Here is a 12154-nt window from a genome sequence, read left to right on the forward strand (position 1 = left end):
TGAGGTACCATTCTAATCACTTATTGACTGACAAGAAATTAGCATTGTCATTAAGGCTTAATAACTATTTATGGTTTTCTCAAGAAGACAAACACAGGAGAAAGATACAGAAAGATAGTTATCAGGGTAATGCTATGAAAGCAAAAAAGCTAAGGAATGATAAACTGAACAAATTATCACTCAGGGATATACCAATAATTCCTGATACGGTAAGACAGACAAGTATAAACATAATTTGGTTCTTTGCTACAGGAGGTAAAATTTGAAGATAGAAATCTTCCTTGATTATTTTCACTTTGTGGAAAGAAAGAGAAATGAGTCCTTGCTTTAGGGTCTACAATACATTTCTGAGAACAATAAAATCTGGATTATGCAGACTCTCAGAAAACCGGTACCAATAATGAACAGACAACAGTGCATATTTTCAAAGTTATCACTGCATTAAGCACAAATGGAAACTCATCATTCTTGATTCTTAACTCACCTGCAATGGACTGAAATGGGTCCATCTTGGCCAAACTGCTCTTTTGTTTTATGGACTTGGCCAATGAAGTCAATAAATCCTTCTCCAGACTTTGGCACTCCCTGCTCTGGCCAGTCAGTGAACTGGAACTGCCTCACGGTTCGGGACTGCCCGTCCTTCAGAAAGAAAAAGCCACACACCCAACCACAGAGGAGGACGCCAGGAAGATTCAGCCAGTGTGCAGACCATAACAGCAGGCATGATTTTTTCCAAAAAAAGAAAGAAAAAGTTAGAAACATGTTTAACTAGAAAATCAGTCACATTCATATCTTACCTGCTATTAACACTGTCTACATTTCACATCTATTTAAATTGCAAATTGATTTACTCTCACAATGCCCAGTTAAAAACCAGAATTCTCAAAAAGAGCCACCTCATTCTCATATTAGGAAATGCTTCTGAGCCCCAGAGATTGTCTTCAAAACCAAAGTGGAACACAGACATTCCATTTCAAAATTTTCAGAATCCAATAACCTCTTAATGCTGACAGGAACATCCAGGCATGTCGTCCAGACCAGAGATTTTGCTATTGTCCTGACACCGTCACATCTGCTGTGCTTGCTTATTTGCAGCATTGTCAGATGACAAATAGTGACACTGAAAGGATCTGACACAAATTGGGTAGCGGCTGTTAACCTGGATGCCCCACGTCTCAGAGGTATACTATTTCTAGCCAAGGCAGTATACACAGCGTGTACCAGGTGACTGTGCCGTTGAGCAGGAAGTGAGGCGTCCCTCAAGGAGATAGGAGAGATTATTAATGAATAAATGCTGTGTTCTGAAAAAGGACTCTTTCTGGCTGACCACAGAAGCTGAGGTGTCCATGCGTGGCTTTAACACAGACAAACCAAAAGCCAGATGCAGAAGCAATCTTTCTTTCAAGTGATTAGGCAGAACTACTCTGAAGTATAAATGGCTTCAAAAGAAAACACTCAGAGACTTTGGATTCATTCTGGAATTTTATAGTGTTTGGAAGGACAACAAAAGCAGAAGGGACTCTCTGTTTATTGAAGCAGGAATAACAACTATCACCATCAACTTTCTTCCCTGAATTACAGACAGAGATAATCCAAATTCCAACTTGAGATGGGTGGATCCCATTTGAGGAGGCCCTGTTCCTAGTTAAGGCTTCAATGTGGTTCTTCTTTCCACTTCTTTAATTAAACTCTCTCCTCAATAAAGTCCTTTTTGATACAGATATTCATGTTCCCAAGATTCTGAGTAAGTAGCATGTATGCTAAGTCATTTTTAGTTGTGTCTGACTTTTTGCAACCTCATGGACCATACCCCGCCAGGCTCCTCTGTCCATGAAATTTCCCAGGCAAGAATGCAGGAGTGGGTTGCCATTCCCTCCTCCAGGGGATCTTCCTGACCAAGGGACTGAACCTATTTCTCTTATGTTTCCTGCATTGGCAGGTGGGTTCTTTACCACTAGCGCCATCTGAGAAGCCCTCTGAGTAAGTAAACAGAGACCCAATCTTTCTCATTGAGTTGTATGGAGAAGACAGCATGGCCCAACTTGAGCTGGACACATCACCAAGTCTGGTGGTTTCCATAGGAACAGGGCATATTCCTGACTGGCATCATTTGGGAATTGAGATAAAACAGGTAGATCACATCAACTTTGTGAGGATACTGAGGAATATAAAAATAAGTGCTTGGCCTCATAACTAACTTATGGATTGTTACTACGGAACCATGATTTACTTCCCTTGGTTTCTGAAAAGGGTTTGAAAAGCACAGGAAGGGAAGCCAGTGGCTAGGTAATACAGATTTGTCTTCTCTGACTGTCTTGGTGATTTCATTTCTGACCACAGTTGCTTTTAACAGCAAGAAGTCATGTGTACAAACCTTTATGATTTGGAAGAGAGACCACCTGACTGCATTTAAAGGCTACTGTTTAACAACACTGTATTCTCAAGTGCCAACTTGCTTTTTAAACTGGAAAGTTGAGATTAGAAACACATTAGAAGCACAAATAGCACATGCCACAGCAGCTAAAAAAATTATACAGTCACAGGGAGCCTTCAAAACAAAACATGTGAACAAGTTCCTCCAAGGTTTCTTTTACTTATCATGGTCAGATTTAATCTGGGCAATCGAGTAATAAAGAAGTTGTCTCTGCTGTTTGTGGTGCCTGGCTGCTGCTATACTTTGTCATCAGAAATGGTTGGTGTGTTTGCTTGGAATGCACTCAAAATTTTCACTCAGATATCTAGCTTCAAATTCTGAAAGGGTGTTCTTTTTTTTTTTTTAAACACAGGGTCATCAAGGCACGCTTGCTTGGGCAACTCAAAATGAGACCTAGGGGCTTAACTACTGTCTTGAGTATAGTCACCTTCAGAATAGTTAAGACTTTAGACTTTCTAGGATTAACAGGTCTGTCACCTGAGCCAAGCAGCCTGCTAACCAATTTCTCCTTCACTTTAGGTCAACAGCCAGGGCCAGGCTTTGGGGATTAGTGGACAATCTCTAAACATGAGTCTTGGTTGAGAAAGCTGCTTTCCAGAAAAAACAATGGATCAAGTAAATAGTTCTACCCTACAGTTTTAAACAACCCACCCACTGTGACAGTTCCAAAAACAAAGCAGGGCTTTGCACTGACCCAATCTTTCCTAAGATGTGTTTGTAATCATGGTTTAAAAGTGGCCAATGACAAGGATTTTAAAGTTTATGCATAGAACATCTTACATCAGGGCTGAACTTTGGACTCAGCAATCTAGATCAGAAATGCAGGATGAAAATTAGCCAAGAAGGGTCATGGGTGCACAGCTCTCATGGACAGACACATTAGCACACGGAGGAATAAACCATGCCAGGAATCAAATTAGAATGTGCAAAGCTTGTCAGATTCTTCTAAAGAATGTCATTTGCTCTGCAGTTTTAAAATCATACCAAATTAACCTCCAAGCCCACATGACCTAAAGGGCTTAGCAAAACAACAACATATTTACAGCCTCAAGTAATGAAGAAGTCAAAAAAGCTCCAAAGAGAATGAGCTAAGAAGGTGAATGTAAGCGCAGCCAACCAATCAATAAATGCTTCCCGGCACACACACTCAGCAAGCACGTCCCCAAAGTTGGGCTGCCAGATGTTACCTTTGAATGTGAGCCAAGCCTGGGTTTGTAAGAAAACTTGCCAAACAGGCAAAGTTACTCTTATATTTGAGGGAAAAAAAAAAAAAAAGTTCTCCAAGATGGGTGATTTCTTTTAGTTTGGGAGTATGGTCACTTGGCAAATGTTTTCTCCCAGAGATGTCTTTTAGACTATATTTCAGCTAACGTTTAAGAGCATAAGACTGTGCCAACTTACCCTGGCATCTGTGACCTTGAATTCTCTTAGGATATACTGTGGCATGTTGTACTCAGCCATGGGATCAACAACAAAGTACTGGTATCTTGCAGATCGTTCTGCTGGCCAGTACTGATGACATTTCTCCTAAGAAAAACGAAGATTAATGACGAGCTATGTAAAGTGTAAATATATTTTATTTTTTATTTTATATTTATTTAATATATATTTATGTTTATATATATATTTAATGTTTTTTTTCTTTCACTAATACCATTTTAGAATTTAAGACCATTTCATTATGTGTGACTCATCTTCTCTTTGAAAGCATAGGTTTCCTCAGGATAGGGAAATTGTGGGTCACTATTTGCTCATGGCACCAAGCAGAGTACTTGGCATACAGTAGATGCCTAATACACATAAGTTGAGCTGGCTACTTCAATAGGGTAAGCATCTTCATAGTTAATTTAGACAAATAATTACATCAGTCCTCAGGCATAATGCTAGCCATGTCAATCATGTATTGACATTCACCACTGTGGTTTTGAATGAAGACAACCGTCAAGTGTGAACACAGAAAGAAACCTCTGAATTGAACTTATCCAATCTCCTTCGTCAGCTGAAGAACCTGGAGCACGTGCAGTTTTAGTGACTTCAGTAACCAAATCAGAAAAGTCAAGTTTCTTTCCCAGTTTGGTATTTTTTCACTCTCTCTCTGGGCTCTAAAATTTGGGTTTTAGATGCATTGCTACCATTGAATTTATACAAAGACAAGAAAAAAAAAAGCCTCTTAAGCAAATATGGCAGAGTGCTTGTATCTGCTGAATCTAAGTGGCTCTAATACTATTATGAATTAGGTGGCTCTAATACCATTTCATGGTATTTTTCAGAATAACCTTTTTTTTTTTTTTAAAGTAGAGCAGAGATTATCAGATTTATTCATAGAAAAACTATGTAACTTTCTGATAGTTTAATCAGAGTGGAAGATGAACAAGCAAAAATTTGCCTCAGAGATGACAGAAAGTCAAATTCCTTCATACAGAGTAATGATGGCACCTAAGCTATAGCCTGTCCAGAGCAAAAGGAAGTAAGACTACATTGAGAATCAGAACAAGTCAGCAATAGTCTCTATGACAGTGCTACACTGGAAATAAAGTACCTGTTTTTTCTTCAAAACACAGAAATGAAAGAACTTGATGTGGCTTTGCAAGTTAAAAACCAACACATGGCAATGAATGACCCACAACATATCTGGAATACTCAACATTTCAAAGAAACGACATTAGCACTGGAGCTTTTTCAGTGAAATCCTCCTTTCTTTGTGGAGTGAATGTCTTATGTGAAGATACTCACTCTACCCATCTCACGCAGCTTGGTGAGCATCACAACAATGGTGGAATTGTGTTCCCAGAGCATCCGCCAGAAGTCTTCAGTGGTCTCTGCCAAGGGCCCCTGGGTAGCGATGTAAGCTTTCTGTTGTCTGAACCACAGATAGCATGTTAAAGTAATCAGAAAATATGCAAAGGCTTCACATTTGATATGTAAATATCAAATCCAGGTAATAAAAATGAAAATATTATTAATGCTATTGCAGTAAATTCCCATTAAGATTATGTAATCAAATAAGAACACTTAAGACATTTTAGGGATTTTGCAAAAGAAATTGCTTTGTTTATATAATGATGTATGTCTTTATCACTGTTATTTAAACTTTAGAGCAATGCTAATAGTTCAACTTCATGTCTCATATAAATCGCTTAAGAAACAGTTGTGCAGCTTCATTTTGTAGAAATGACTCATATAATCTATGACATTTATATAATTTGGTTCAAAACAGTTTCTATATTAACGCCTTCCATATCCAAATAGCTTCTGAAAGAAGAGTGCAGATTATAAATTCCATGATTGCTTCTTCTTAGTCCTATTCAAAATAACAAAAAATGAATATCAAGGGACTGAATGCTGACCTATGCAGAAAGAAAACATTTTAAATTGAGATGAAATTCATTTTAGCTATGAAACTAGGGCACATGTAAATACCAAGAGCTTGGGCTGTCAGGGGAGCAAGAGTATATACCTGTATCCATCAATAAAACTGGCATTGATGTAATCAGATCCTTCTACACCTCGGATAGGCTGCAGGCACACCCTTGTGGATTCATATGGCATAATATTAACAAGGCGATTTTTGAATTTATTACATGGAAGATTGGCACTGATGAATCTTGAGGTGTGAGCTTTAGAACTGGCTAGACGCTGTTGAACAGAAAAACAAAAAAACAACAAAAAAAGAAAAATCCAACAAAGATAATTTTAGCCTGTGGTGTAACTGCAGTGAACCCAAGATTTTCTCTTTAGATACAAAGATTCTGTTTACTTTTAACCCAGTCACTCTTCCAACTGCACTGCTTTTCACTTCTACCTAATGACTCCATATAGACTAAGGAAGTTCTAAATATTTATGTTCTAAGAATATGTTCTCTCAATTTAAATTAGGGTACAAAAGAGCTCAAGGTATTATGAGGAAGCAAAAAATAGAAAAGGGAAAGATGAAGAAAGTGCTTTATAGTCAGACACCTGAGGGAGAAGGTCAAATGAATCTTGTAACTTCACCCATTTGAAAGGTTAAGAAAGACAATTCCAGAATGACTTGCTTCTGAATTACCACATCACATCCAATATCATACCTTAAATTCGAGCTCCATTCCTGTGACATTCTCTCCTGTTTCTATTTGTGTCAGCTTCTGAATGTAGGCATACAAGTTTCTAGCTGGCACTTCGGTATTTCCACAAGTCACTGCCTCCAACAGTGCATCATGGATAAAGATGTATTGGTCTTCTGTTTGAACCATGTAATTCCTCTGGGCTCTCATTAAAGTTACATGGCCATAAATATCTACAGTTTTTTCATGCTTTATTCTTTCTAACATGGCATCTATTACAATGAAACACCCAGTCCGGCCAACTCCCGCGCTACAAGGAAAACAAAAAGAAAAAAAAAAAAGAGAGAGAGAAAAGTACAAATGAATCTATTGAGAAACCAACACATCATAAAATTATTTTGATTATTTTTATTTAACTAGATTTTAAACCCAGTAGTTCTACTCAAATAGCTACTGTGATGGTTTTGGAGCATTCTAAACCAAAGGGCAGGGAACAAATGAACAAATAAAATTTGACTGATTTCAAAATATAAAAATATTAAATCTGTAATCACTATGCTCCTTGATCATGTAACACAAAGTAGTAGTATTTTGAAATCTTTATGAAAAAGTTACATTTACGCTTTTTACATTAAAGGTATTAAAAAAAAAACTGGTCAAGATCGAACTAGACTTTATCTTTTACAAACCATTTCAGTCTATTTTAGTTCAATTTATAAAAAAAGGAAAAAAAAACAAAACTAGTAAGTCATTCAACTTGAAACATTCATAATCTAAAACTCAGCAAGGAAGTTTTAAAAACCTAGTGAGAAGTATATAATTAAAATATTAACATGTTGTTGCATACTCAAAATAGCTAGTGTATTCTCAATGGAAAGACATTCTTAACAAAAAAAATCACTTGAGAGTGTGGGTGTGTTTCTTGCTTTTCCTCCTTTTTCTTCCAGAGTTGAATGTATTTTGGAATTTCAGGTTAAATTCAAGTATTCTTGTGTGGGAAAATAAAAGCTTCAGTCTTTGTTACTGGAGAAGCTCTGAGGCATTTTTTTAAACTCTATTACTCATGGACTTATGGGTTGTTTTCCAGTTGGTGGAAACCGATTCAAAGAAGAGGAGGTGAAAGATCAAACAACGCACAGTGACAAGTTCTGCTGCTCCAAGGAGACAATCTAATTCACTGAACTAAATTACAGAGTCAGATGGTTGGAACGTTGGAGTTTCCTGGAGTGTGGGAAAGAATACTAACAAAATAACACATCTGTGTTCTGAAATCCAAGGTAAGCCTTTTCTTGTCTCTGTGTCAAGAATGGCTGAATCCAAAATGTTTTTCTTCCAATCATGGAAGAAACATGGCTAGGAAACATGTAATCAATGGAAATATAAGTATATATCAGCACCTTAGACACCAGGCAACAGACAACCTCCTTCATTCACTGTGTGCCACTGTTTCCCCTCTTTTGTATTTCTTTGTGCTCATTTATTTGTCTATCTATGCATTGATATATCCATCTCTTCATTCAATGAGCAGTGAAGTACTCTGATAACTACCATATGAGATACAACATTAAAGGTGACTTGTATCCCACCTAGAGCTCATACTATCGATAGAGATAATAGTTTATATAACTATTTACAATACAAGAAAAAAAAAAGATGTGCGGGTTTGTGGGTAATGTGTCATTTGAACCTGGTCTTGAAGGACAGGAAGGATGAGGAACTGAGGAGGCTAGAATAACAGAAGAGACAGAATGGCTTTTGCAGTCATACTACTGACTCTGGGAGCTACATGTAAAATTTTCATAGACCTAGTGAAGCTCCAGTGTAGGCAACATACCAAACTTCATATAAATGAGCTTAATGAACAAAAGGGTATTTGATTCAACTGCCAAGTGGCTGCAAGTAGTAAGTGAGCATTTTGTAACATATAATACCTTTATTTAACTGCTGAGCAGTATAGATTGAACCCAGCCTCCTGGGTTTGTAGGAGTCCTATGGTTTGTATATTAACAAACAGTTGGAAATAGGGTATAACCACTATTTAAAAAATGTTTACTTTTTTATGTCCTGTTAGACATAGAAACTGTCATTGTCTTAGTTAGAGAGCCTCTGGATACTGACTCTAAGACACGCCATTCAGAGTTTAAACCACAAAGGGACATGACATTGAGATGTAATGCAAAAGCCTTCTGGGACAGAGACTGATTCATGATAGCACATTTCTTAGCACAGAATGATCAGAAACCTGAGGCACTGAGATCCATGAAGTTCCATTTGATTTAGTGAGTTTTACCAAAGAAACCAGTAAGATGGTGTTTACCATCACACCCCACCATGTCCCTCCTCCATGCCCTATGCAGGATTACAACCACTCTCTGTCCAGGATCCCTTGGTGTCTTCAATACCACCCTGCAGTCCAAGTCACACTGTGTTATTAATTAGTCTGGTAGGGCCATTGTCCACAAATAATGAGCATATCTTGAGAGCAGGAACAACATTTTCTGTTATCTTTCTCTGCTCTGCACCAAGCATGCAGTAATGTGTGTGGAAAAGTGAATGAATTAGTGATTGGCATGAGAGGCCTTGTGTAATGAGCGGCCCACCCAGGTTTGGTAATAAGACCCCTCAGTCAGCGAAAAAGAAATCGTACATTTGACACAGGTTCAGAACTGTGCGAAGAATGCCTGAAGACTATTTCACAAAGTGTCTGGTAGGGAAGAGGGAGACCGGAAAAGGCTTTGAGTGGTTTTCCACATCTTGGTCTCCTGATGAGCCATGGCATTGCAATGAAAAGAACCTAGGTAAGACTTAGCCTGGAAAAGGGAGGCAGCCCCCTTTGTTTGGTAGGTCCTAAAATTAAGTAAATCTTTTCCTTTTCCCTGTGTTGTCTTTCTAAACTGTTTTCATCCTAATTGTGCATTGCTTCTAACTAGATACAATATCATGCAGTTCTTCCTAATGGAAGCTATACTGTAAGCCATATAACTGTAATGATGTATCAAGTCAAATATAGATAACAACAGGAATATTTTCTCCAAGTGTGCATCAGAGGCCATTCCTAATTTCTGAATGATGCATGGTTCTGTATTCTGGCAGAAAGATACTACAGAATCCTACAAAACTAGTAGGGATGGGATAACTCCAGATCCTAACAATTTCAACCTCTTCATGGTGTAATAATGCATTTTTTCAAAAAAAATTGAAGAGGGAAAATAATAAAACATATGCCTGTGTCTAACTCATGAATTGTGGGAAGAAAACAAAACAGGAACAGAGGCTCTGACTTGTGCAAAAGCTATTTTTTCTCCTCTGAACAGAATATATTGTTAACAGCCCAATCTTGCTGTCTATATGGAAGAGAGGAAGAAAGTGCTCCTTGGAACTTAACATGTTACCTCTTTTCAAAGATGAAGATTTCTTGGAGGTTTTAAATGGTAGAGGTGTCTCTTAGCTTTAAGCAAGACCATGAAGTTCAAAATATTTTTTCCAGATACCAGTGATTGGGTGTCCTTGAGAAAGGCACTTAATCTCTCTTGGGTTTTCTGTTGTTCTAATGTTAATTAACTTGTTAATTATCTAGTAAGTTTTAAGACAGCTTTAAACATGTTTGCTTTGCAGACATAAAGAAAGATGCAGTTGCTTTGTAGACAGAAATTTCATTTAAAGATTCTACCTCTGAAACTGACAACAAGAAACAGGCAATGTTAATACCGGGAAATTTTTTATAGAATCACCACAGGATCATTTGCGATTAGGCTCTCAGAATCTTGCTTTAAACTACTCCCTCTAACTGTTCTTCCTTTTCTCCCCATATTTCCAATAATAATACCTTATGTTTGAGGAAGTTTGTGCTTTCACATTTATTCTCAAGGTAAATGAGATGGCAGTGAAGGGCCTTCTCACCACAGTGCTGGGTATCCTGGAGGCATTTGACATTATCTGTCAGTTTCCTTTCCCCTTCAGCGATTCACAACATTCAGGGACTTCTTTGAAGTCATACAGCTAATGGTAAATGGCCAAATAGGGACTCAAATGCAGGTTCTGAGATGCTGAGTTTTAGCACCACATTTCAATAGGGCATCACCATTTCTGCCATCTGGGTTAAAAATGGATACTTTCTTGTGACCTACCCCTCTGCAATGCTCCTTTGCTATGCTATGCTAAGTCACTTCAGTCGTGTCCAACTCTGTGCGACCCCATAGCCGGCAGCCCACCAGGCTCCCCCATCCCTGGGATTCTCCAGGCAAGAACACTGGAGTGGGTTGCCATTTCCTTCTCCAATGCAGGAAAGTGAAAAGTGAAAGTGAAGTCACTCAGTCATGTCTGACTCTTAGTGACCCCACGGACTGCAGCCTACCAGGCTCCTCCACCCATGGGATTTTCCAGGCAAAAGTACTGGAGTGGGGTGCCATTGCCTTCTCCAACAATGCTCCTTTAGTAGTGTTTAACTATCCTTATGAAGGTTTCTTAAAAAGTCTCTCTTCCTTGGTTTCTGTGACACTAATTGGGGGATTACAGGGAATATCAAATACTCCTCTTGGGATTGATGGGAGAAAGGGAGAAGATTTTATAATGATATCAAATACAAAACAGCCTGAAACATGTAGCATATGAAATTAGTCAAAAAGATCTGATTCGTGTGTATAATGGTTCCATTGTCTCTATGACAGGGTAGAATTTCGCTCAAGTTGGAAACCAAAATCAAAGATCAATCCTAAATGTCATCTTCAGAAAACTATAGGCAGCTCTCTGACTGTGACTCAGTACAAAATGTTTTTTGTTTTTTTCTATTTGATTCCTGTGCTGGCTATTCTTCTGCTCTGGATTTTTCCATATGAACTCTTTTCTCTAATTTACATATTTTTGCCAGGCCCCAAAATGTACGTAATGTCGCCACAGTTCTGTCCTCCTTTCTCTCATTCTCCTTCATGGTTCAGCAACAATCTTCAAATAAATGATTCCTAAAGTAATTGTTCTTTCTTTGAGCATAAAGGATACCTATATTTCAAACCATTCTCAGGTTTCTCTAGAAATAAACATATCCCAAGAATAATTAACATCTCTGTTCAGATCTGCTCTTCCCACTGTCATACTCCTCCTTGTCACTCAGATCTAAAATGGAAGGATCATCTTGCATTGTTCTTGCCTTCTGCCCTGCCCAATAACAAATTATAGATTTCTACACATTCAATTTCTACAGTTTTGTTCAACTATCCGTTAGTGGTATGCTGGAGCTGGCAAAACTCAATTGTGGATATCTCAGAAATCCTGCTTAAGCAATTAAATTAAAAATGAAGGTAAACTCAAAATGCATTGCTTCTTAATTATCTTATGTTCATGCTCTTCAGGTGAAAATATTATATAATAGTGTGCCACTGAGTATCTCTCCCCAGCTTTTGGATTCAGTGATGTCACATTTATAGCCTGGAGTATTTACACCAAGGAAATTGACAAATACTATTGCCTACACCCAACCCACTCTCCACCATCCGGAGCTGGTGGTTACTTATTATCAGCACACAGAGTATCCTAATTCATCCATTTTTAACACTTTGGCGGGACAGACAGGAAATGCTCATTACTGTGTTCTTCCATCCACATTTGCTATACTACTCTTTCGTACTGTAGGCTATCATCCCACAGATACCTCCTGAGTGTCTATCATGCACTAAGATATCAT

General features: G+C 38.1%; 1 protein-coding gene and 1 long non-coding RNA gene across 13 annotated transcripts in view; one reads left to right on the forward strand and one right to left on the reverse strand.

Moving 5' to 3' along the window:
• LOC138988912 (uncharacterized) overlaps window positions 1-12154 on the forward strand; it is a 289550-nt gene that overhangs the window by 157536 nt on the left and 119860 nt on the right. The window contains exon 2 of the long non-coding RNA XR_011465171.1: window positions 7565-7754. This is a non-coding gene — a long non-coding RNA (uncharacterized lncRNA). The remainder of the gene's footprint in view (window positions 1-7564; window positions 7755-12154) is intronic.
• PTPRD (protein tyrosine phosphatase receptor type D) overlaps window positions 1-12154 on the reverse strand; it is a 572219-nt gene that overhangs the window by 4530 nt on the left and 555535 nt on the right. For all 12 annotated transcript variants that reach the window (XM_070375882.1, XM_070375878.1, XM_070375881.1 and 9 more), the window contains 5 exons: window positions 6502-6787; window positions 5892-6070; window positions 5168-5294; window positions 3836-3961; window positions 485-639 (listed from right to left, as the gene is read on the reverse strand). In XM_070375882.1, coding sequence (XP_070231983.1) covers window positions 485-639; window positions 3836-3961; window positions 5168-5294; window positions 5892-6070; window positions 6502-6787 — 873 coding nt within the window. The remainder of the gene's footprint in view (window positions 1-484; window positions 640-3835; window positions 3962-5167; window positions 5295-5891; window positions 6071-6501; window positions 6788-12154) is intronic.

This window comes from Bos mutus, chromosome 8, assembly GCF_027580195.1.
Source record: "Bos mutus isolate GX-2022 chromosome 8, NWIPB_WYAK_1.1, whole genome shotgun sequence".
NCBI classification, from domain to species: domain Eukaryota; kingdom Metazoa; phylum Chordata; class Mammalia; order Artiodactyla; family Bovidae; genus Bos; species Bos mutus.